The sequence below is a fragment of the Chiloscyllium plagiosum genome, chromosome 11 (genome assembly GCF_004010195.1).
Source record: "Chiloscyllium plagiosum isolate BGI_BamShark_2017 chromosome 11, ASM401019v2, whole genome shotgun sequence".
NCBI classification, from domain to species: domain Eukaryota; kingdom Metazoa; phylum Chordata; class Chondrichthyes; order Orectolobiformes; family Hemiscylliidae; genus Chiloscyllium; species Chiloscyllium plagiosum.
In genome coordinates, this window is record NC_057720.1 from 55,113,996 (window position 1) to 55,141,405 (window position 27,410).

At 39.4% G+C, this 27,410-nt stretch overlaps 1 protein-coding gene across 8 annotated transcripts in view; it reads left to right on the forward strand.

Annotated features, from left to right (window-relative positions):
- Window positions 1–10,083, forward strand: part of LOC122554406 (GTP-binding protein Di-Ras2-like) — a 55,322-nt gene extending 45,239 nt beyond the window's left edge. For 4 of the 8 annotated variants that reach the window (XM_043699378.1, XM_043699375.1, XM_043699376.1 and 1 more), the window contains 2 exons: window positions 4,062–4,145; window positions 7,278–10,083. In XM_043699378.1, the coding sequence (XP_043555313.1) occupies window positions 7,386–7,982 (597 nt within the window). In that variant the 5' untranslated portion in view covers window positions 4,062–4,145; window positions 7,278–7,385 and the 3' untranslated portion in view covers window positions 7,983–10,083. The other 4 variants (XM_043699380.1, XM_043699381.1, XM_043699382.1 and 1 more) reach the window with 4 other exon arrangements.
- The last annotated feature ends 17,327 nt before the right edge of the window (window positions 10,084–27,410 follow it).

Here is a 27,410-nt window from a genome sequence, read left to right on the forward strand (position 1 = left end):
CCCCCACCTCCTCTCATTTATCTCTCCACCCTTCAGGCACTCTGCCTGTATTCCTGATGAAGGGCTTTTGCCTGAAACGTCAACTTTACTGCTTCTCGGATGCTGCCTGAACTGCTGTGCTTTTCCAGCCCCTCTAATCCAGAATCTGGTTTCCAGCATCTGCAGTCATTGTTTTTACCGCCGTCATTCCATGGAAAAGCAAGGGCAGTAGGTGCATAGAACAGCATCACATCCATTGCTTTATTATCTCTGAGTCAAAATCCTCAAAGTTAGGCCACTTTTGGAATACTGCATTAAGTTCAAGTCTCCTCACTATAGGAAGATATTATGAAACTGCAAGGGTTCAGAAAACATTTACGAGGATGTTGCCAGGCTTAGAGGCTATGAGCTATAGGGAAAGGCTGAACAGGTTAGGGCTGTTTTCCCTGGAGTGTCATAGGCTGAGGGAGACCTAATAGAGCTTTATAAAATCATAAGGGCCATGATTAGGGTGAATAGTCAAGGTCTTTTCCTCAGGATAGGGCAGTCCAAGACTAGATGGCATAGGTTTAAGGTGAGAGGGGTTTTAAAGGGATCTAAAAGGTAACTTTCTCTTGCAGAGGGTGGTGCATGTATGGATTGAACTGCCAGAGGAGTGGTGGAGGCTGGTACAAATATTTAACAGACATCTAGATGGACAAATGAAAAGAAGGGTTTAGAGGGATGTGGACCAAATGCTGGCAAATAGGATTAAATTAATTTAGGATATCTGGTCGGCATGGACAAGTTGGACCGAAGGGTTTATTTCCATGCAGTATATCTCTATCACTCTATAAATTACATAATAATCTTGTGAGAGCACATTCACTACACAGACTGGGGTAGATCAAAAAGATGACCTGTCACCATTTTTCTGTGTAATTAGAGAGGGCCTGTTTCCACACTGTAATGTAATGTAATCTAATCTAATAATAATCTTGTGAGAGCACATTCACTACACAGACTGGGGTAGATCAAAAAGATGACCTGTCACCATTTTTCTGTGTAATTAGAGGAGAGCAGTAAAGGTCAATAATGTCCAAATCCCCAGAATGTTTTTTTTATTATTATTGGCTGTCTTTTGAAATTACCTGTATTGGTTGTGAACTTTAGCAGCATTGACTGCCTCCCAAATTATTTCAGTTTTAATCATACTGTAGTCAATATCAGCCAGCAGTTTCACATTTTCCATCACCAGTTCAAGTATGGAGATTCATCCTGTGTCTTCTCTCACATATTAGGTGGTACATTATCTACTCATAGTATCACCACTTTATTTGATTTGATTTGATCTTTTCTTGTCATATGTCAAGAAACAATGCAAAAGTATTGTTTTGCATACTAACCAGACAAACCATACCTTGCATATGTATATCAGGATGACAGAACAGAATGCAGAATATAGCATTTCAGCTACAGAGAAGGTGCAGAGAAAGATCAGTTCCAATAAATGAGAGGTCCGTTTGTAAGTTGTTAATAGGGGGAAGAAGCTGGTCTTAAATCTGTTGGTATGTGTTTTGAAATTTCCGTATCTTCTGTCCAATGAAAGAAAGTGGAAGAGAGTATAAACAGAGTGAGTGGGGTCTTTGATAGTGTTCGCTGCTTTCCCGAGGCAGTGGGAAGTATAGACAGAGTCAATGGAAGGAAGGCTGGTTTTCAGGATGGACTGTGCTGCGTTCACAACTACCTGTACTTTCTTGCAGTATTGGGCACAGCAGTTGCCATCCCGAGCCGTGATGTATCTGGAAAGGTTGCTTTCTCTGGTGCATCTATAACAATTGGTAAGAGTCATTGTGGACATGCTGAATTTCCTTAGCCTTCTGAGGAAGTAGAGGTGTTAGTGCGTTTTCTTTACTGTAGTGGCAACATAGGTGGACAAGGATAGATTGCTAGTGATATTTACTTCTAGGAACTTAAAGCTCTCAACCACCTCCATCTCAGCACCATTGACACAGATAGGGACATGTCCTTCATCTGCTTCTGGAAGACGATGACCAGCTCCTTTCTTTTGCTGACATTCAGGAAGAGAACGTTGTTTTTACACCATGCCACTAAGCTATCTAAAATTTTCCTGTGCTCTGTCTCATCATTGTTTGAGATCTAACCACTACGGTGGTGTCATCATCAAATTTCTAAATGGAGTTAGAGCTAAATTTGGTCACACAGCCATGAGTATGTAAAGAGGTTGGGTATGTAAGGGGCTGAGCACACAGCCTTGCTAATGAACATCTCATTAATTTGAAATTTCCTAATAAAATAAGTTGTATATTTTATACACTCCTATTATTCTTCTATCATACATCTTGTCCTTACATTTATTTAGAGGTGGCTGACTGCATCAGTCCCTAGATTTATTTTAACTCCCTGTTCTAGCCAGATTTATTTTTCTTTATTCGGTATCTATTCCCTATCTCCTAAATGCATGCTGCATGTAAAATTCTATCTTATCTGTTCTGTCCTCCTTGAACATTTGGTATCACCACCTTTTGCAATAATCAAACTGCTGGTTGTCACAGCACTTGTGCAACATTGTTTGAATAGCATAATTTGTTACAAATGTTTCTACTCACATTTTCCTCTTCTTGTACCTTTGATATCTGACTATTCCTAGTAGCTAAATCCAATCCTTTTTTGTAAGTTCGTAAATTATTGCTAGTTCATTGGATATCATTCATTCTTATGTCAATGTCACAGGAGATCAAATAGTCTTCCCCCTCTCCCATCAATTTCCAATATTTAGTGGTGACTGCTTCTCTTTGATAAAAGTTTGAGTCAAAGTGCACAGAACCAGGCTGTTTCTAGTAAAGCATGTTGGGATATTAAACGAGATCCAATACCATTGCAAGCTGTTGCTATAGTTGAAGTAATATCACAGGGTGAGAAGGTGGAAAATTACATGTTAAGAAATGAGGACAGAGGGCAGAAGAAAACTATTTACAGGGAAAGCGTTGTGATGAGGTTTTATCACTTAAAGGTTAGTGACTGAGGCAGAAACTATTGGCCAAAAAATTCAATTTATACTCAAAATACATGAAATTGGTATTAGCATGCTTCTCATGCCATTCTATGTCAGATATAGATCCAAGTCAAATTCAGCTTTGAATTTTATTTAAATGCTGCCAATGAGTAGAGCTGCTAAGTGGGCATTGCCTACTGCAGCCTGCTTTAGCAGGCCTAGTGGGAAATTGTCTGAAGGGTGGAAAACAACAAAGTCTGCAATGAAAGTGGCAGCCCCAGAATGGGGTGCTTCCAGTGTGCTGGAGGGAAAGCGAATAGTTGGAAAGCCCAGGGGAGGACCGGTGCCAGCCTGTGACTCTATGACCTGGCTCCACTACAATTCAAGCTGCACATTTGCTGGGTTTTATCCTTGATGGATTTCCCCAGGATTTCTGGGTTAGGCTGTTCAGCAAGCTGGTACAACCCAGATCAAGTACTTCCCTCTCATATGTGAGATCCAGCAACTGGTGTAACATCTTAACATGATTTTTTTTCAAATGGGTTTCGGTGGATCGCCGGAGCCCAACTGGTTTTTTGACTCACTTCTGTGCTATTTTGATGCGGAGAACTCGTGAAGCTCTTCATCAATGAAGCAATTAGGCGTAAGGTCTCTTCGACTTATAACATTCAAGAAGAGTTGATGTGGGTGAAAGATAAAAGAATGGGAAGTAACTGGCAACAGGGGAATTGTGAATGGAACTGTATGCTCGTGTGGAGGGATAAACACCGAGACTGATTGGTTGGGCTGAATGGTCTATTATTCTGATGGCGCTTCCATGTATTTCCATGAAACTGCCATTAACACTCAACTGTCATGAATGGACTATTCCACATAGACAAAAAAATGAATGAAAAACGGGGTTGTTATTTTCGAAAATCGATACAAAGTGTCACCTTTTCCTGTCATGTGTCGCGTAAAGAAACCTTGTCTAGAGAGTAGGGTATAAACCAAACCACGGAAGGACTGCTGTTTATTTACCTTCCTTTGGGAGAACGGCCGGAGTTTATTCCCTTTATGTCAAATGCATTCTTTCCTCCCCCGACAGGAATGGAATTTCCCTGACCTCGCTTTCTATATGGCAAATAGTGTACGCAGGAATGTCTATTTACAGTTAAAGACCCTCCATGAGGTATGTACAACTGGAAAGGCTGTCTTAAATTGGGGAGCGGGTGGAGGCGGGTGGGAGGCGGTGGCCGGTTAGAAGGAGATTTCTTTTGTACGATTGTCGTAATTGTGAGATGATTGTAAATTGTCTCTAACTCTACCGCCTCAGTTCATATACGTTACTCGTCAAATAGCTATCATCGCCAGCTCGCTTTGCTCTGGGAGTGTCTGTCTTGCTGGAGGTGGGTAAACAGCGAGTGAGCGATTTTCTCTTGTATCTTGATTTTTTTTAAATGTAAAAGTATTGTCATTTATGAATACAATTCTGGGGGCTGTGTGTGTGTGCTCCCTCACCCGCGGGGTGTCGGTTTAATTCACTCAGGGCTCCGGGGATGTTTGATCTCCAATGGGTAGTTCCGGAGCCTTGAGCAGTTTAATCGGTGCACCCATCTCCGTTAGAAATCCTGGGTTCCAGATTGAAAGGCATTTCAAAGGCAGGACTGTTTATTTCAACGATCAGAAACGAAAACAATTAGTTGCACCAATTGCAATGTGTGCAGCATACAATATTAGCTGTCCGTCACATTTATGTACATATTATATATATATTATATATTTTCATATGTGTGTGTATAAAGACAAAAATAACTGGAAGCTACAGGAAGAAGATAACTGGAAAGGTTGAAGGAAATAACTGGACGGGTGGGAGAAAATAGCTGAAGGATGGGAAAAGCAGAATATAACTGGAGCAGTGGAAGGAAGGCGGGAGACAAGGGGCTGCCAGTCTTGTGGGGGCTAATTTGGAGAGCTGTTTGTAGAGAGCTGGAGGCAGGGAATCGACCCCGGGACAGGATTCTGCAACTGACGTCAGACGGAGATCTTTCCAGTGATCTTCTCCCCCAACCTCCCCCACACATCGTCACTTCTTCAAGTCATTTCCAGGGATCTCCTTTCTCTGGTGAGTTTCTCTCTCTGCCCCACCGTGAGGAGAACGGAGACATACAGAACTAGCTGGCATTGCTCGTTTCCCGGAATTGCTGAAGTGCTCCGTGTTGCTCCCTTTCCTTTTAGCTGCTGTGGCTGCCCTGGCACCAGGCAATCAGGTATCCCGACTTTCCCCGGCATTGTAGACTGCGAATGGCTAGAGGCCACTTGGAACAGCTCAATGTGATTGTGTATTCACGCAGCACCCATATGTACAGTAGATGTCGTGCGGAACAGGGACACTGCCTGGTTTTTGACCCAGCTCTGATGACAGGACTCGGGGGTCGATTTTGACATCCCAACTGTTGCGCGAGTGGCCTCGGTGAATTCGGCTGACTTGGAAATCTAGGAACCTTTGCCGCCGGTATGTGGAATGCGTTTCACATTTTCCCCAGTCTCCTTTCTGGAGATTGACACCTCAATTTATTGTGTGAAATGTTCTTAGTGGAATCTGAAGGAAGACTTTTTTTCTCTTTCCCGAGCAGAGGTGTTGATTGGAATAGATTAAATTTAAGAGCTGGAGGTTGATGGAGGTTTATAAAATCATGAGGGGCATGGATAGGCTTAATAGCCAAAGTCACAGGGTAGGGGAGTCCAAAACCAGAGGGCAGAGGTTTAAGGTGAGAGGGAAAAGATTTAACAAGGGACTTAAGGGGTAACTTTTCCATGCAGAGGGTGGTGCGCAGATGGAAGAGGAGGTGGTGGAGGCTGGTACAATGACAACATTTAAAAGGCACCTGGATGGGTACATGAATAGGAAGCATTTAGTGGGATATGGACCAAAAAATGCTGGCAAATGGGACTAGATCAGTTTAGGATATCTGGTCCATGCAGAAGAGTTAGACCAAAGGGTCTGGGATGCTGCATAACTTTTGTGATTGAAAATGGACAATTACATTTCCTTTGCACGGGATTCTGATCCATCCCAGTATTTTAGAATCAACTTCTGTGACTTTATCAGCTGAAATCAGAGCAATTGATTTGTGTGACTATCATAAATACATTTTCATCTTGAGTTTATGGGATTTTCTGGCACTTGTACCAATGATTTGGGGTCAATTTTATAATTTATTGAACTCTTCCATGAAAGTCACAAACTAATTGACCTTGATTAAAACTATTTGTTTTTTCTCTTGATCCGTTTCAATTTGTTACCTGAAAATGCCTTTTAATTGGATATTGAAATGACTATATTCACAAATATATTTAATGAGGTTAATGTACATTTTTGATTAAATGGTGCATACTACAGGACTGCATTGATACAGACAACTCTCAATTGATAGTTTAGTGATTTTGAGCTCATTTGTTTTTGTTTCACGGAGGCTGTTCGGTTGAGTGGCAAGCATTGTTGTCCTTCTCTCTAAATTGATAATTAGGGCCTTGTGTGCATCCCCAACTTTCGTTGCACCGTAATTGTGGCCATACTTTCAGCTATTTCAGCTCTACAGACTAAAATTCTCCTTGCAGACCTCTCTAGCTCTCTCCCCTAAGCTGCTGCTTACAACATAATTTCGCAAAGCAGGGGCCAGGACATAGAGTGGCATCACAAGCTGAAAGTTTGGTGTCATGTGTTCCAAGACAAGAGTGGCTGCCCTGGAGCTCTAATAAAACTGTACCAGTTAACCTCCCGTCTTAACCAGCACCAGAAATCAGAAGCCAACCCCAGAGCTCCCCCACCCAAGCCTGCTTTCACAGGTTTCCACCCAACAGACACGGTCTCTCGTTAACTCCATTTTCATCAGTCAGTCCCCACTGCCCCAATCCCTATATATTGTCTTTGCCCTTCCCCCAACCCTTCCTTCAAGGTGACATGACAACATTTCAAGCCTTGATACTGGATCACACTGGGAAAGGATGTGGGAAGTCTGGCTGACAATTTATCTCTGATCAATTGTTTATTTCTCTGTCAGAATACTGTATCATTTTTGACTTTGAATTAATGTCTGATTGCACACAACAGAGTTTTAAATGAACTCTTAAGTATATGGGTAATAATAGATGGGATGCTGGAGCATTTGGAATTAACAAAAGTAATGAGGAATGTTGCACCATCAGTTAAGCTAATGTAGTGTTGGAGACAGGTGCTGGTACGGAGGTGGAAATATTGGTCTCTGATGCATAGGATATGAGGCTAATTAAATGTTTGCTTGTTTGTTTGTTTGTTTTACAGCTCCATAACATCTGTGGGAATGTAAGGGGCTAAAATCACACCTCCAAAACAATTCTTAACTGCAAAGGATCTATTGTTCATTCACGAATCTGCAGATAATCTTCAAAAATGCCAGAGCAAAGCAACGATTACCGGGTTGTTGTGTTTGGAGCAGCAGGAGTTGGGAAAAGTTCCTTAGTCCTGCGCTTTGTTAGAGGAACTTTCAGAGAAACATACATTCCAACAATTGAAGATACATACAGGCAGGTAATCAGCTGTGATAAAAATATTTGTACACTTCAAATCACGGACACCACAGGCAGCCATCAGTTTCCTGCGATGCAGAGGCTGTCTATTTCCAAAGGGCATGCTTTCATTCTAGTTTACTCTGTCACAAGCAAACAATCCATGGAGGAATTGCAGCCCATCTATGAGCAGATCTGTCAAATCAAAGGGAACATTCAGAACATCCCTATCATGTTAGTGGGAAATAAGAGTGATGAGACTCAAAGGGAAGTGGAGACCACTGAAGGAGAAGCTTTGGCCACAAAGTGGATGTGTTCTTTCATGGAGACTTCTGCCAAACTCAACTACAATGTGCAGGAACTTTTCCAGGAGTTGCTTAATTTGGAAAAGAGGAGGGCAGTGAGTCTCCAAGTGGATGGAAAGAAATCTAAACAGCAAAAGAGAAAAGATAAACTGAAAGGAAAATGCTCCCTAATGTGAAACGCAAGCTTTTTAAATCACATCTATTGCATGGTGCAACCAGGCATGGATTTCATAGATTTCCTGTGAAAAAGGGGCCACTTTTACACAGAATGATTCATTTCCTAACAACCTATGAGACAGATAAAACAAGTCTTATATCAGTCCTCATCATAATGAATCAAATTTCAGCATCAAATCCCGTCACTGATGGATTGCCCTATCAGCTTAGGTTGTCAGTTAAAAAAGACATGCTTCTTGCATTTTCACATTTAAATCATAATTTCCATATGCACATGGTTAATGCAACAAAATAAATTAAAATTTTATCTGCATGAATATTGACTGGATAATTCTTATTTTGCCACAGAACAAATATTTTGCATAAAAGTAAAATGATTCAAATACACTTGATTGTTGACAAATTAAATGCATTTAATGTTTTATTTATTTCTCTTTTCAATTTTTAATTTTGTTCCTTCAAGGCAGTAACTTGCCCTGATCATACCACAGCATTGATGCACTCCCCTGCCTGGATGAATTAACCATTCTTCATGCATCAATTAGACAACCGGTATTGGCATGATGTTTGAACATTCTGGACATTAACGTCTACTACTGTCCTCATCAACAGTCATAGATCTGCATATTTCAACAAGGGCAACTATAGCCAGAACTGAGAATATGGTCACAGGTCAAAGGAGTGGCTGTGGTACTCACATGAGCCCCAGTTATACCTGTCTCTGTGTGATATGTGGAACATTCCTTGTTTCTGTCCCACTCCAGCCCCCTCCCACAACCCTTTCTCCAGTACATTGATGACATCATCAGTGCTGTTTCCCTTTGTCATCTGGAATTTGAAAAATTCATTCTGGATTAGTGGTGCTGGAAAAGCACAGCAGTTCAGGCAGCTATTTTGCATCCAATTTCCATTCTGCTCTCATCTTCATGGTCCATCTCTGACTCTTCCTTTCCTTCCTTGACAACTCTTTTACGATGGGGGATAGGCTGGCCACTGACATCCACTATAAACCCACTGACTCGCACAGTTAACTTGACTATACATTCTCACACCCTGCTTCCTGCAAAGACTATTCAATTCTCCTAATTCCTCCACCTCCATTGCATTTGTTCTGACGATGCCACCTTCGACAAGGGGACCTCCAAAATGTCCGCTTTCCACCTTAACTGATGATTCCCCACCACCATGATTGACAGGGACCTCAACTGGGTCTGATCCGTCTTTCGCACTTCAGTCCTCCCTCCTTCTCTTCCCTCCCACAATAGCGATAGAGTCCCCCTAATTCTCACCTAATATCCAACCAGCATCCACATCCAAAGGATCATTAGTTGCCTTTTCTGCCACCTTCAGTGAGATTCCACCACCATAAACATATTGTCCTCCCCTCCCTTGTCAGCTTTCCGTAGGGACTGTTCTCTCCAGAACACCTTGGTTCACTCCTCTGCCTCCACAGCACCTTCTCATGCAATCACAGAAAGTGCAACATCAGCCTGTTTACTTTCTCCCTCCTCACTATCCAAAGCCTCAGGCACACCTTCCAGGATTTATCTGCACTTTACTGAATTTAGTCTACTGCAATTGCCGCTCACAATGTGGTCTCCTCTATATTGGGGAAATGAAGTGCAGACTGGGTGACTGCTTTGCTGAATACCTACATCCTGTTTGCAGAAATGACCCCAGACCTCCAGTTGCCTGCCAATTTCAACACACAACTGTATTCCCTGACCAACATATCTCTCACGGTCTCACTGCAGTGCTCCAGTGAAGCTCAGCTGAGTTTTCTCAGCTCAGAGAAAACAGCACCTTATTTTGGGAACTCTGCAGCCTTCTGGACTCAACATCAAGTTAAACAATTTTATGATTTGAGGCATCTTCTCCCATGCCCTTACCCCAACTCCCACACGCCAGACCTTGTTATCACATGGGCTACCACCACAAACAATCCATTCTCAGTTGCTTATGGTCCCCATTAACAGATATTCATTATCCTACGCTCTCCTATACCTGTTCCCTTGTCTGCCAACTGTTTTTCTCTCTCTTTTCATCACCTATTGTTTAGTCACTTCTCACCCTCACCCTCCCCCAATGCCATCTTCTGCATATATACCAACCCTTTCCTAGCGACCTCAGTTCTGAAGAAGAGCCACTGGACCTGAAATGTAAATTCTGCACAGATGCTACCAGACCTGCTGAGTTTTTCAAGTAATTTTCTATTTTCATTTCTGAGAACCTGGTTGACTGTTTAAATACTTGAACCCAGAGGGAGCAGCCAATTGTAGCACGACAACTCCTGAATCAATTTGATTTTGATATGAGGTTATGTTTCAACCATCCCACTCACTCAGCCTCACTTTTCTCCTGATATCCGAGCACATGGGGAACAAATGTTGAACAGAAAATTTATTAGATATCTGATCTTAATAATAAATACTGATGGAATATATTGTTAGATTAGAACAGTTACAATTTTAAGCTTGATGCTGATTTTTGTTTGTCTTCAGTAGAGTTGTGCAACTTTGAGAATTTCCAATAATGTGAAAGCAAAATATTCCCACTTTATTTTATAATTTAGTTTCAGGGATCGGAGAGTCACCATTTTATGCCCATATATATAACAACCCATTTAGATTTGGTGAGACTTTATTTCCATACTTTATGTAAATCATTTCAAGTATTTCATAAAATTATTCCATGTTTGACAGCTTATCTAATGACTCGCTTTTTATATATGCCACTGTGCAATTGGATCATGTACAGAGCATAGCATCCCAGGTTTGCTCTTTTCTCAGCCAACACATTGATAGGACAACACCAAGTAACTTCAGCAACTTAGATTAAGGATAAAATTGGATCTGAATATTATGCTACATTGATTAATATGTTAGTTCTTTGTCACCTTTTCTTTCCCAGGTATTAGAAGAGAGACTTATTTTTGTTTGCACTTACACAACTGATGACGACTGTTTCCATCAGTTTTCTCACCTCTGTGCAGGTGTTAGATTGTTTTTGAGGACAGTATAATGGAGAACAGTAGCTCTGCAGTATTTCACCCAAGTGGTTAAGTTTGAATGTCATCAAAGTATTTGACAATGATATTTAGATCATTCTTGTTAACACTTACTGTCCACATATATATTGGGAATCATTAAATAATGATTAGATGCAAAAGTAGTTTGTTTTCTCTTGCTAATCTATTGACTGCAAGTTTAGATGTGGTACCTTTAAATCAAAATCAGCCATGCATCAATACAAACCTTTTGAACTTTTAGACTCCATGGTTTTTGACCAAATGATCCCCTGTTCAACTGACCTCTAATACACATCTTGGTTTCTCCAAAAGTATTTCTCTTCTGGGTTCTTCAACTATCAACAGCACCTATAAGCTCTCTCTGATTGAACACATGTACACACTTCTGGTGGGAATTTATGGATTGTGATCAGGAACAAAAACCCCAAGTTTCTATCCCTGATAGGTTGAATTCAGTTGTACAATGGTATTATTCTAGCAATTTACTGCTTTAACCAACTGAGCTATTGAGGAAACCTTTGCAGTGTTTTTCTGTAACTTTTATATGTGAACACATAATTGTTACAGTAGGAGTACTGCATTATCATAGGTAACATCATTCAGGTGAGATGTAAACCAGTGCCCCATTTTCCCTTTTCCAGTGGGAATAAAAGATCCCAAACATCTTTATTTTAAGAAAAGATGGGAACCTTCTGGTATCTTAGCCAAAATGTATCCTTCAAACAGCACCAAAAACAATTTAACTGATCACTTTATCTCATTTGTTGGACATTGGGTACATATTGCCTAGGAGAAAATGCATTTCAACAGTACTTAATTGGCTGTGCTGCATTTATTTTTTTTATTATATTTTAGTTTTCCTCGTCCCCTTAACTATGTCAATATCCAGTGAAGGAAATAAATTATTTGCGCAAAAGCAAAATAGTGTAGACATTGGAAATCACTAATTAAACTCAAAAATGCAAGCTGCTAACTTTTCAATGTAACTCTTTTTATCAGAATTCAGCAATAAGTAAGTATTTTACTTTGCTTTGTTAAGAAATCTAAGGCATAGGTTGAATGGTCAAAATGATTCCTTCCGAGACATAATGACTCCATGATTTATTTTGCTTTCAGATTACGTTCATCCCTGCAGAAGTGTTCTTCTATTTGATTGTATTCTATGATGGTCAATGCTAGCAGTTCAAGCACAAATTTGTTAGAATTTGACTGCTGTCATGATACCATCTCTCACATCTAACAAAACAAATTGTTCCCAAGGATACGATTATAAACAAAAAGAAATTGCACATTATGTAATCTGGGATGTGGCATGGCTGTGAATAAAGATTAAACCCTTTACCCAGCAGAACAAATACTGGACCAGAAAATCTAGGGTGTCTGTTCTGCCAGTGAAAATCATAGTGAAGACATAAACTTCAAAGTCACGTTCATCTAAATTATAAGAAAATCAGATCTACATTGGATCCCTGTTCCACCTTTGTTCTTTCCACTGAAACCTCAGCCCTATTGAAATAATTGAGTTGCTTCATGCTGTACAGAACTTCAATGGACAGATATTTAGTACTTTCTTGGAGTTTACTCCTGCTGTCAAGCACTAATCTAGATTATAATAAAGTGTAACTAGCTGAAACAAGGTGACTCACCAATGATTCAATTGGTGTACAAAATCTCACAGGGCCATAAATTCTAGGGTGTGTGAGTATGGTGTAGTTCCAGTGTAGATTGTGAGGGTGAGGGTTTGGAATTTGGATAGTATACAGTTCCCACAGAACTGTAACTGAAAATCCAGCTCAAGTGGAAAGGAATCCTGGTGCCTGGAGGGGTGACCTTAAAACTGATGCCCTGGCATTTCCTAGGAGGATTGCAGTTTCTTGGGTAATTTTAATGATTGGTCTGGTAAGGCCTCAACTTAGTTCAATTTTCTTGTACTTTTCCTGTAATTGTATCTTTAAAGCATAAACCACTTGCTCAAACTATTACATGTCTCCATCTCAGATGATTGCAATAGGGGCATCATGTAGGTTTCAACCATTTATAAGACTAGAACATTAGGCTCACAGTCCATATTTTGAAAATAAAATAGTGCAGATGATTAAAATCTCCAACAAAACTAGAAAATGCTGGAAATTCTTAGAAGATCAGGCAGCACCTACTGAAGAAATGCATCTGATCTATTTTTGCTTTTGGACTGTAAGTCTAAAGTTCCATAGACTCTTGCAAAATATTCACAAAATCTTTGATATTGCTACAATGAGATATAACTTGGTTCTGTATGAGTAAAGCAATTTCACTTTTTATCAGAAAATTATTGTTAACTTGTGCTGCTCTGTAGTCGGCAAAGTAAAAATCCACAAACTTAGCCAAGGGCCTGAACTCTGTTTTGGATTCCACACGGAGATAAGAGAATAATGAAAAGATGTTTTTCACAATTGGATACAACTCACTCACATTAAAGTTTGTGCTCATTTCCTAGAAGCCAGCTTCCATCCCTTTAATAAGGGTCTAATACTGTGTGAAAGATGTTTGGACATCTGTCTGACAAATAACTAAGTGTATTCCTTTATAATAATAATCAGTAGTAATTGTTTCTCTCAATGTTTGAACTGAGCAATTAATATTTATTGTGTAACCTATCAAGTCGGTGGTATCTTACCTGCCCCTGTACAATGACTTCATTATTTATAATAGCAAATATATTCTAGCCAACCATTCAGTCTGTTTCTGACAAACTGCAAACAAATGAAAATAAAAGCTGAAGATGGTGGATGCTGGAAATCTGAACTACTAACAGAAAATGCTAGAAACAAGTTCAAGAACTGCTTTTTCCATGCTGTTATTAGACTACTGAATTTACCTCTCTAACTTCAAATAATGTTGGACTTGTTAATGTTAATCTTGCTTTGTGCACCTCCTATGCAGCTGTAACCTTGTCTCAGCACCCTCTGATCAGTATGTCCTTGTTTGCTGTGATCTGCCTGTATTGCTCGCAAAACAAAGCTTTTTACTGCGCTAAGGTACATGTGACTACAATAAATCAAATCAAATCAAACACTCCTTAGATCAGGCGTAATGTGTGGAGAGAGATAACACAAAGAGCTTATGGGTTTGGGTGTGGGTGTTAGAGCTGGTAGAAGTGTGAATACCGTGACTAGCTAGCTCCAATCCTCCTACATCTATATTTAATAACAGCATGGCGGCTGTTGCATACAACCCTTTCAGGAGGAACAGTTTAATGCATGCTAGTCACCCATTTTAAGCAATATATGATCATAATTTTAACTTGAATGTCAGAACCACGTGCTCAGGTTTCATGTAGCAATTGAAAGGAGTGGAAGAGCACAATAGAAATTCACAGTCTGATTAAATGTCAGGAAAATGCTCCAATAAATGTAAAGTACTAACAATGACAAAAACAGCAAATGCTGGAAATTCTCAGCAAGTGAGGCAGCATTTGCAGAGAAAGCAGAAGAATTATTGTTTCAGCTTAATGACTTTTTGCCAAAAGGTGATATCTTGACTCAGAGTTTATTTTCGACACCTTGAACCATTTCTGATCAGATGTGGATGGGATGCACCTTTGTTGCTTTGGATGAAAGAGACTTCTGAGTTGGATTAAAATGGTCATCAACAACAATTTTTTGTTAACAGACCTGCAGTTAGATCTCAGAGAGTTGATTAGTGAGCATAAGCAGTAACAAACAGGCCTAAGCTCTACAACAGAGATTGGAGCAGCAGAGGAAAGCGGCTCCCAGGAGATAATACCTATGACACAAAGAGGCTGAATTTCTTTGACATAACGGAACAGCAGTGTTTTCAGAGTCTTAAGGTGTCATATTTAGATGGTGGTCAGAGTCGAGAGTGTGATGCTGGAAAAGTACAGCAGGTCAGGCAGCATCCGAGGAGCAGGAGCAGGGGAATTGACTTTTCAGGTATAAGCCCTTCATCAGGAATGAGCCTTATGCCCAAAACATCAATTCTCCTGCTCCTTGAATGCTGCCTGACCTGCTGTGCTTTTCCAGCACCACACTCGACTCTGATCTCCAGCATCTGCAGTTCTCACTTTCTCCATACTAGATGGTGGCAGTGATCTGGTGGTGACTGCATGTAACGTATGGTTCCCAGAATGACAATTACCCTCAACTTGATTGCCTCTGGAATGTTCTAATGTTGTGCCAGATTAGTCTCCAAGATCTCCCATTGACAACATACCAATAGCAGGTAATAGATGGGTTGTTTGTTCAGGCCGGGAATTAAGTTTATGATGACACCAGTCAGAATGAATAGATACTCTGGCCTGAGACTTGGTCTAGAATCTTCTAAAAGTGAAAGACATCATTCCAACCCATATACCAACCAAGAGCCAGTGTGTTCATGAACCAAAGGGATTTGCATTCCATCAGTATGCAATTACTGTACAACCACAAAAAAAGATTTGTATACATGTGCACAAGATCCTTGGGGTTTAATCTTATGGAAGTTCAAACCACAAATTAAAGGGTGAGTTGCCACCCCCCCCCCGAAAGAAAACAACATGGGAAAGTTGTGCGAAGTTCGAAAATTAACGTGACTTTACTAAAGAATATCAACTTACCAGGAGCATTTTCTTACACTTCCAAGTGCATATCCTTGTTTAGCTATAAAGTTTAATTTTTTGCTATTGCCCTAGCATGGTGCAACCACTGTAGTTTCCACAGCAATAGAGATGAATAGCTCAGATATCTGCTCTGCCAGCTGAGATACCCTCATCTGCTATTGGAGTCCATAAGGCCCCACCAGTGACTGCTCCAATTAAATCTGTTTGGGACCAGATTTTGCCAATGGGACTGGAGGCATCATGTAGAATATTTGCTGGAAGAGATAGGGGATCAACTATGGATGAGGAGTTGGAGCAGTTTGAATGGATTACCAACATCCACGTCCTTTTCACCATTAGTATTTTTGTAGACCAGCTATATTTTAATGGTACCACACTGCTGAGGAGAGGCTTGATGTAGAGCAGTGTATTAATTCAACAATAGCCTTTAGTCAGTACCTTACAAACCCATGGGTAATGTGGGACGCCACCACTTGCAATTTCCCCTCAAAGCCACTCACCATCCTGACTTGGAAATATATTGCCGTTCCTTCAGTTTCACTGTCAAAATCCTGCCTGGCCTCCCTAACAGTAATAAGGGTCGATCCACAGCAAATGGACTGCAGCAATTCAAGAAGACAGCTCACCACCATCTGAAGGGTTACTACGAATTGGCAATAAATATTGGCCCAACCAGCAAAGCCACATCCCATGAATGAATACATTTACTTTAAAGCCAAGGCAAATGTATCTGTCATCCTGTTAAGATGCCATACATGTTGACATGTAGGATGTAACAAATCAAAGTTTACGTGGACTCAACTGAGAACAATGATTGATGTTACATGTAGGTGCCATTCCATTATGCATGAAGAGCTGGTCACAATGGCCTGGGGCATGAAACTGCTCACTCTTGAAACAAGCAGTTGCATTCTTCCTGTGAGTGTGGACAGTATGCTCGGAAAGCTTGTCTGTAACCCACAAACTTTCTAACACTTCTCAATGATTTTGTTTTTCATCAATATGATTGAATTACAGAATCTGTGTCCAGTTAAGCAGTGCTGGCTGTGACCTTTGAGACAAATTTTCAGCACCTGTTTCTGTCCCTATGAATTGCTCACACTCCCTTTTCAAATCTGAGTCAACAGGTGAAAACCAAACTCACTGTCTAATTGCTGCCATCAAGGTGCAAACATATGAACTAATAAAACTGAGTTCTATTGCAGTGACCCTGTAAATAAATCAGCTCTTCTGAGAAATCAAATTGGATGAGTTCCATACGAGCTACGACACATGTGAAGACCGTTTTACAGAGAAATTCTGAAAAATTAGTAAGGACATGGTTAGAATTTTGCAACTTATTAGTATGAAGATAATCATATTTCACTCATTGCTAGAATCAAGTCAGCACAACTGAGTGTTCCATAATATGTATGTGCATTACAGTTAGCTTTGTAGCTTGGAGGTCCCCATCTTGCATAGACAGAGATGCCAAGGTGACTTTGATCTCTGGAGCTTCCTCCTCCTCAGTTGTCAATGTGAAATCAGTGGACAACCATCTCCATATCTGTCCATTTCGCTCTCTTATCCCGCACAAGGGGCAATAGCAGAATGATGAGTCACTGTAAAAACATCCAAGGTATACATCCAATGGATAGAAAGCATTTGGTGAGGATAAGTTTCACAGAGAGTTAACAAATTGCATAAGGATGAGAATGAGTGGGGTTAGCAAAGTAGTGCATGGATAGATGGGAATGGTTTGTTTGTGATATGACAGATTATGTTTGAATATGCTTATGCACACAATATGACGAGTGTGAATGTCCCACTGAAGTCATTTTTCTGGGTCTGGTTAGATCATTAAAATGCTTCCTGTGCTGAATAAAAGAGGGTGGTGCAATGTTCCTGCTGTTGACCGCTTCAGCCACCTCCTAGTTACACTCTCCTTGTGGCATCAGAACATGATAAATAGGAGCAAGAGTAGGCCATTTGGTTCCCCTAGTCCGCTCATTTGATATGATCATGGTTGACATGACTGTGGCCTCAGTTTCACTTTTCTGTGAGCCCCCATAACGCTTGATTTCTTTGTCAATCAAAACTATATCCCAGAATGACAGAGTTGTTATATGTAGAAGGATGCCATTCAGTCCATCATATTGCACTGGCTGTCTGATCACTTTAACTTAGAACCAGTGCCAATCACCTTCATTTGCCCCATAACCATAAATGTTATTCTTATTTTAATAATTATCTATTCCCTCTCAAATTCCTTAATTTAAACTGCCTCAACCATGCTCACAATAAGTTGTTTCTCACCTCACATTTGGTTCTTTTGCAAAATGCTGTAAAATAGTGCCTCTGGTTCTCAATCTTTTTACAAGTTGGAAAGTTTCTCCCTATCCACTCTGTCCAGGCCTCTCAGGATTTTGAAAACTATGACCAGATCTCCTCTTAGTCTTCTCCACTTGAAAGGAAACAATCCCAACTTCTCCAATCTTCCCTCATAACTGAAGTGTCTCATTCCTGGAACTATTCTTGTAAATATCTTCTGCACTCTCTCCATTGCATTTACATCCTTTATGAAGTGCGGTGCCCAGATGTGTACCCAACATTCCAACTGAGATCTAACCACTGCCTTGTATAGGTTCATTACAATCTCCCTGCTCTTGTGCTCTGCCCCAATCCATGAAACCTAAAATACTGTATGCTTTAAAAACAGCTCTCTCTGCCCTTTATGTCTCTTCATGTTCTTTGTGCTAATGCGTACAAAGTCACACCCCACTACATTGAACTTTATGTGCTCCTTATCTACCTACTCCTCCAACTTAACAAGGGATTTTTGAAGTTCTACGCTGTCCACCTCACAGTTTAAAATTCTCCCAAATTTTGTGTCATCCACAAACACTGAAATTGTTCCCTGTACATCAAATTCTAAATCATTTTTGTGTGTCAGGAAAAGGGCCCAAATACCTACTCCTGACTAACTCCACTTCAAACCTTTCTCCAATCCAAAAATTTCAATTAACCAATAATGTCTGTTTCCTACCTATGCTCCTTTGGGACAATGGAGACTACTTTACTGTTTTATATTACTCATCCAATTTTGTATCTTCATTGCTAGTCCCCTTTTTTATTCCATGACCTATACCTTTGCTCACAGCTCTGTTTATGTACTAACAGTTTATTGATACTTCCTCCTAATCAATTACACAGGGTGCCAAAAATAATGAGAAATTTGTAAAGGCTCAAATGTCCTTTTACAGTTTCCCAAGTTTGAAGAAGGAGGAGACTAAGTGCCCCTCAAAATTGGAAGAGATTGGGAAGGTCACAAAGGAATGCAATGCAATTCTGTCTGGGCTAGCTGGGAATAACTTTCAATGTTTATAAGCAACACGTGTATTTAAATATGTATTAATTAGAGAGATTTTTTAGAACTTACAATTTGCTGTGTCCAGGGGCTTTCCTCGCAGATTTTCATTGTTCTTATGATTTGAGGAGAAGAATAATGAGGGCAAATAGGCAAAAACCATGAAAACAACTAATGGACAGAAAAGTGGTCTCTTCTGCATGAGATGTTAAACTTGCCTACCCTCTGAGGTGCACTTAAAAGATTACATCGCACTATTTTGAAGAATAGCTGAGGAATGCTCCATGGAGTTCAGGCAAATATTTATCCCTCAATCAACATCAAAAATAGATTACTGTTTCATTTTCAGTGTTGTTGTTGGGATCTTACTGTAAATAAATTATTGTCCTACATTGTAACAATGACCACATGTATTTGATTGGTTGTGAATTACTTTGGGATGCTTTGTGGTCATGAGTAGTGCCAAATACATATTCTTTTGACAAAGCTTCTGGTCACCCCACCCAAATATTGTTTTATTTGGCTTAGTTCCTGTTTTATTATACATGTGTGAATCATCTTAGAATTTTTTTCTCTAAATTCAAGGCACTAATTATATAAATTAGCAAGTAACAGGCAAGTTATTTTTAGAAGGCTGTAGATTGTCCCAGGTGCCATCAGAAGCTTATCGACTATAGGAACCTAATTTACAGCCACTATTCACCAAGCTTTTGTGAGTTGACAACAAGCCCTTATATACTTTCAAATGTATACATGTGAACTCTAGTGACATTAGTCATGTCAGTCTGCTCACAGCACACTGACATTGTCTTAAGCAGTTAAGGAACTTCTCTGAGTGTATTCAGTTCTAAACATTCCCAGTAAAGCCGGAAGAGAGAAATTTGAAAATGAATGATATCATGAGCATGTCTTTTAAAGGTACAGGCAGTCCCAGGGCTGTGAATGGGCTCTGTTCTTCAGTCCTTTCACAGTTGATTTTTTAAAAAGTTTAAATAAAATGGCTGTTTTTAATTACAAGTAAATGTTTGTATGTTGAATCTTTAAAATTACACCCCTGTATGGATCACAGTTCTAAATTGGGGACCCCCACAGGCTGACATACTGACCATGACACAAACATGTGTTTCTGAATTTCATGTTTTGTTAAGGACCCCAGGGGGCTTTAACTTTGATAGGCTGGCTTTGACAATGCTGTAGGTTCAAGAACAATCTATTTCCCTATGGAAATAGGAGGAATGACAAATTGCAAGTTGGTGATATTCTTCAATATCTTCAGACACCAGACAGCAATTCCGGAAGCCAAGATAGGGTCTTATGCTGAAATCCCTGGTTAATCTATGTCTTCTGCAAGATGACAACTTCATAGAGGAATTGCAGCTCGCGCTTAGAACAGCTGCTCGGAGGATCTTTAAGCAGCTGCTGGAAGTTTGAAGATGAGTTTTAATGAGTTTTGAAAGTTTTCCAATGTATAAGACTGCAGATACAGAAATCTAAATAAAAAAACAGAAAATTTAAGCAATATTTCCAGGGTGATTTTTACAGAATATGCTGTAGCAATTATCTAAGGACTTCACCTAATGAAAATAACCTGTACTATTCTATCTTATTAGATACCTTATAGGAGTCAGTGAGGGAAAGGGACTGTCCTGGTCATTGGAGCCTTGCTAATATTCCCCTTGGAGAAATGAAAGGATTTAAGGCCAGTCAAAGGAGTGCTAGCTGATACACCAAAAATCAGGCATAAGAGGAATGGTTGCTTCCTTCCCCACTTTGGGTTTACGCTACCCTTTATCCTTTGGATCTCCTCCACCAGAATCTTTAATGCCCTCACATTCTGTACATTAACCACACTAACATGATGTGTTTCAGCCAGGCCATTACACATCTTCACTTAAAAGTAGGTGGGTGCAATTATGTCTAATCATTTTTGAGTACTATACCTGCTAGTATTTGTCTTAGCACCTCAGGAAAGTTCAAATAATGGTCATCAACAATTTCCTAGTACCAGATTTTCAAACATGCAGCTCCTTTAAGTACAATACCCTTTTCCCTTTCAACTTATCTTTAAAAAAGATTTCCTGAGAGTGCTGGGGTCACTTATACTGTAGTAAGACGCATTACATCCTTTTCACTCCTCAGCTTGAAACATCTGTTCTTTGGATATTAAGCATCCCACGTGGCCATCCAAATAATTTAGCCCCAAATGCAGAATATAAACTGAGGCCAGGTTTTGAGGGTTAACAATCTGATCCCTACAACTGATCTGCACCATTGAAGCAGACCAGAGATGTAGGAAGAATGATAGAGGTGTCAGAGAGCTCCAGGCACAATAGATTCTAGGAAATTCTTTTTCTATCTTGGGATTCCTGTGCATTGCTAGAATCTCCCAAAAGATGAAAATAGTGCAAAACCTCCGTGCTCAACATGAGTCAGAAATGCTGCATTTATTAATGCTCAGTTTCGATTCGGTTCTTTTTACACAAAGACAAGACTAACAAATGAAACCTCCAACACATATAAGGCAAGTGATTTTTGTTTTCATAAAACAGTGTAAAATAATTCATAAAAATACCTCAGAAAATCTTATTTTAAGGGAAATACTTCAACATGTTTTAGCCTTCAAGCATTAACAATTCTGACAGTGTCTCCAGGTCGTGATAACTGTGAGTTTGTGTGGGCGTCTGAAAGTAGGCCAGGGAGCACTTTAATTATATGCGTTGTTTTCCTCCATAGTAGTGCCTGTTTGCCACCCACATGGGAACAAATGCCACTATGTGCTATACATTTAATGAAGTTTCCAGATTACAATAAACCCTGCAATTAACATCTTTATGGAACAATGCATTTTCTGCCTTTGAGTCAAAAACTATTTAATAGTGACAGTTAGAGTCATCTTCAGTTACATCAGATATTATCAATGTCAGAATTCAATGTGTTTTATTCATTTTGTTTTATTCAGCATTTTTGTAGGTGGTTTTTGCTTATCAGTGCTATTCATGATACATATGGGCAATGAAGTTGTTCATACTCCAAACCATCAAAGTTTAGATTTTTTGATTGGCAACCCAAATGTAAGCAAAATGTAAGTTTTATTAATTGTAAAATGGGACAATGATCTCTAAATCAACACTGAGATGTTGTATTGCTTGTGGGAGATTTCATTGGCAAAGGACATCTCTCCCAAATAGGCTACAGTGGGACAATTTAATTCACATATCCAGGCAATTGTTTTGGATGTCCATACAATTTCCTGCCTTGTTTTCCCATTGGCAGAAGGGCTATACTTCACTTTTATTCAATTGGCAGTAAAGTGCTTTAAGATTTTCTAAGGTCTTAAAAGATGCTATTTAAATTCAAGTCTTTCTTCCTTTATCTTGCATTGTTTTATGATAGTGGTAAAAATTAACCATTAATTTTCAACTTACATCACCTGATTTTTAATACCTGGGATCTTTCATGAACTGAAATGGTATTAGGAAATGCAAATGTAAAGGAATTACAGTGATCACCTGATCAAGTTGAACCAAGATTGTGAAACTACCAATAAATAAGATTCAGTGTGAACACATCATCAAAAAATAAAACCCGCTTCGCAGATCTGTATCTCCTCTTTGATTTATATATTTCTGGAAGTTTCACATATTGGGATGAAAGATTGATCTGTAGAGTATCTAACATTGAAAAACAATAAAGCTAGATATGGGATACAGAAATAAACTATATTTCAGGCCATACCGTTTGGGCAGATCAGAGAGAAGAATGATGTATTCCTAACAGCAGAACTGAAAGGCTTGATCTGCTTCTCTCTCTCTAACTCTGTTTTCTGTCAGTTTCCTGAAAGGTAATGGCAGGTGGAAAAGTAGCTTAGAGAAACATGCATTCACTGAGAAATTCAAGATATCTGCAACTTTCAGTGCTGCAGAGATATTGTCAACTAAACAACTATGGCCTCAGGTTAACCTAACACTATGAAGATTCTAAGGACTTTTCAAGCTGTCTATTTTTGATCATCCTTTTTGAATCAGACAATCTCCACTATTTAAAGTTCATACCTGTGATTGTATGTGTATTTAATATGATGATTTTTAAGGATCAGTAAAAAATAAATTTCTTCTTTCTTTTAGTCAAGAAAACCTTATAATTGGCTTCTCATTTTGATTCAAAGAACCATGTCTTAATTGAAGCTGCATGTTAATGAGAAATTGAAAAATCTTTATTGCAGCAACCAAGGAGGTTAAGAAAAAGAAGCCAATTCACCCCTTCTTACCTGGTCGATGCAAGGCTAATATTAAGGGAACCATGTCCAGTATTTAACAGCCACCCAAAACTGCCATGAACTGATCCCCATTTGGACACTCATTTAACAAGAGTTACAAGATTGTTTTCAAAATTTCAAACCCCTTCTCAATCATTTTCCTTCTTATTTTCCCTCCTGTCAGTTGAATGTTGAGCCTTTATGTAAATTGTACAATCTTTTTTCCAATAGTTGCAATCGTGCCACAATGAGGATTCCAATAGAAATCTGCCCATATCTATCCCTGTCAGTGAAAGATGTGGAGTTGTTATGTTCTTTTAAGTTAGAAATAAGCATCCTTTTGATTTAAAATGCTAGAGCTTCATTGAATGTGTTTCTTGCTGGTAAGTTGATAGACAGGTACATTGTTATTCAGCATACAACTGCAGCGTGATAGGTGCAGAAGAGGGAAACACATTGCTTGATGGCTTGACAGCTTTATGGTCTTAAAATAAATTATTTTTTCTGTGATACCTTTTCTCAATGGCTTGATATTTATTTGCATAAGATAGAGAAATACAAGTATCCAATGGGATTGGGTGTGCAGAATGAGTTGACACAGGTGTTAGGAGGGCCCATTGGAGTGGGTGGGAGCATGGGTCGGCATGATTTGGCATGGAAGTGGCATAGGGAGTAGATGACAGCATTAGGGGAAGTGAGAGGTGACAGCTGGAGGGCCTAAACTAAATGCATATGATTGAGACAAGTCCAGAGAACTAGGCAGCCATTTTACTGAGCCTGCTTCCTCACTCAGTCTAACGTTCTTCCCTCAAGCTACTATCTGGGTGTAAAAGTTCAGTCCATAGACTTCAGATTTATTCCAAGCTATTACTGGCACTTAACAACATAAATCAAATAATTGTCCATGGATGTTATTATAATCTAGTGGCCAACTGGTATGGGATAATGCCGAATTGATGTTAGTACCAGACAAATCAGATCCCTGATAGAAACTTGGCTGGATAACTAGATCACTTTAAAAAATTTTGTTATCAAAGTGATATTTTACTAAAACAAAAGCATGCAGTTTTGTAGTCTTCATTTTAACAATAAAAGAAAAGTTTAGGAACAACAGGAATGAGGATAAACAAGAAAAAAGATCTATTCCCTTATAATCCAGATTCAAACATTTTTAAATGCACAGTATAAATAATTTAAGCAATCTTTATTGATTGAACTGAAACCATAATTGAATCAGTGTACCCCAGTACAGCTTACAAACATTGTTGCCATTATAAGAACAACTGTTCTGCACTTCTAGCAAGACCCAGTCCAGATCAAAGGAGAGAAGACTTTTTAGTACTTGAATGGGCTTGAAGTAATTATAATTTCAGTTTATGTGCTAGAACTGTTGATAACATTTTCTTAATTATTATTATAATGCTCCTGACGTACTTATTTTCCAATACTATACTACACTGATACAGCTTTCACTTCTTTTTTCAAAGCTTCAAAATTTCACTTCTTTTCCACAGCTTTATCTCAACATAGAGCCATAGAGTCCTAGAGATGTACAGTGTGGAACAGACCCTTCGGTCCAATTCGTCCATGCTGACCAGATATCCCAACCCAATCTAGTCCCACCTGCCAGCACCATATCCCTCCAAACCCTTCCTATTCTTATACCCATCCAAATGCTTTTTAAATGTTGCAATTGTACCATCCTCAACCACTTGCTCTGGTAGCTCATTCTACACACGTACCACCCTCTGAGTGAGAAAGTCGCCTCTATCCATGCCCTCATGATTTTATAAATCTCTATAAGATTACCCTTCAGCCTCTGACGCTCTAAGGAAAACAGCCTTAGCCTATTCAGCCTCTCCCTATAACTTAAATCCTCCAACCCTGGCAACATCTTTGCAAATCTTTTCTGAACAACACTCTGCATGGGATTAATAAAAACTTCCTTGTCTAAGATAATTTAATTACTTTAGCTCCTTTTCTTAGGAGTGCTACGATGTTACTCCTCAGCACCTAAGAGCTTGGTACACACTTCTCTCTTGAACAACATCCCAGCACAGACAGAAAAAGTCAGTTTCTGGAAAGTTCTCTCCTAAGTCCTCTGAATTGTTCCCTAGGAACTGTGGGTTGCTTCCTGTTACTTGGAATTATGGGCGTTAAAATTTTTAAAAGCTAATTGTTAATTCCAAACACACAAACAATCTCAAATGTTTAACTCAGAATTCCATGAGCCCAAATTTGCATTAAAGGCTACTAAAATACATGGATGTACATCTCACAGTTTTTAATCATATGTACAAAACAAATTTTTTATTGTTTGAGAAAACAATTTCAATTCCTTCTGCACAGACACCCATTGGCATGTGAGATGAAAGGTCCAAGAAATACACTGGTATAAAATTTCAACACTTGGGATTCAGTCGTAATAGTCAAGTGATGTCTACATTATTCATGAGGGAGTCAATGTTGGACAGTCCAGGTACTTCTCCATCGATGTTCAAATGAGCACACTTTATACATGTTTCATTATCAGTTACAATTTAATGGCAAAGGTCTGAGTACAATGGCTTTCGGTGGGCTGATAATTGTGTTGCTGTACATTAATTGCAGTGCAATACTTCGTATTGTTTTTCCAGAGACAGTAAAGAATGTGAGTGCATTCTGCATAAAAGATTTATGGGGTGAATTGATGTGGCTTGAGACCATCAGACGATGTGACAAGGGCCTTCCACATTTCTTAATACATATATATACTTTATTTGTGTTTTTCCCATTTTTAGTCAGATTATTCTGCATCATTGTTTGTATATGCTTTGGCACACTAGCTGCTGAGACTCTAAACTAAATGCAAATTTTGCACCTTCATAGGGTTTCTGCAATTTTACAGTTTGGTAAGATTCAGAGTGTGATATATTGAACATGCAGACTTTCTCACTCAATACCAGTAGTAGTTGGGGATAAAAAAAGGTTCAAATAAAGAAATAATTAGCATTTATATGGAGGATTTCATGTTTTCAGGACATCTCAACATGCCTTGCAGTGAACAAGGTATTTTTAAAATGTAGTCATTGTTGTAATGTAGGAAACACAGTAGGCAATCTGTGCACAGCCAAGAGATAACAACCACGTAATCACTTTCCTGTGATGTTAGTTGAGGGATAAATGTTGCCAGCGCATCAAGGAGAACTGTGCTACTCTTCAAAAAATTCATGGATATTTTCACACACTGAGTTTTTATAATCTGAAACACATTTTTGAAAGGACAATGGAATCTTATTCAATAGTAACTTTCTAAAGCAATAAGTTAAATACTTGAAAAAGAGTAACATACTGTGGGGAAAGATAAAATCATTAGGAATAATTAGATCTTTCAAGGAATTGATAGAGATTTGAGGGGTTGAATGGCCACTTTCTTTGCAATGCAATTTTTAAAATTCCATAATGTTGCCCTGGTTTTTGAACAGGTAGATATCCCCTCCATTTCCCTGCACTGATTTTCTTGTCCCTGCTACACTGCAGAGAACTGCTGCTCTCCAATGTTCACTTGGGGCTGCATGATGGATGTGTGCGGGGCTGAAGGCACGATGGGGGAAGGTGGGAGAGGACAATTCTATTTCAGCAAATAGCAGGATCCAGGGCTGCACTTTGTTGACAGCAGCCAAATAAGTGTTTGCCAGCAGGGTTCCTGCCTATTGAGGAAGCCCTATTAGTGCAGCAGGCCACAGTGATGGTGTGTGAGGAAGGAAGATGTATTGGTAGCCACTGCCTCTGTTGACTCCCCTGTTTGTCAAGTTTTCCCGAAGAGGTGGCCCCAAGAAAGCTCTTTGGTTTCACTGGATAATCTCCCCACACAGCCACTTGTACTCCAGTAAGTTTTAGGTTTCAGAGAATACAAATGACCCAAAATAGGTCTCAAGAACTCCTATGTGATTTGAAGTAATTTCATTAAGTTACTTAAAAGCAATAGTTTGGTTATAACGCATAACCTAAATGATTAGGATAAGCATATCTTCTGTTGACTGTTGATAGCAATTAACTGATCCCAGAGAACAACCAACAGTTGATATTCACCATGTTCTTCAATCTAGTTTTTGACGGATGCATTTTGCTCTCCAGAAAAACTAATAGGCAAGTTTTTTCCCTTAGACTTCCTACATCCTCCATCAACTGAAGAACAGTTGCCTGGCAAAAATTGTCACCT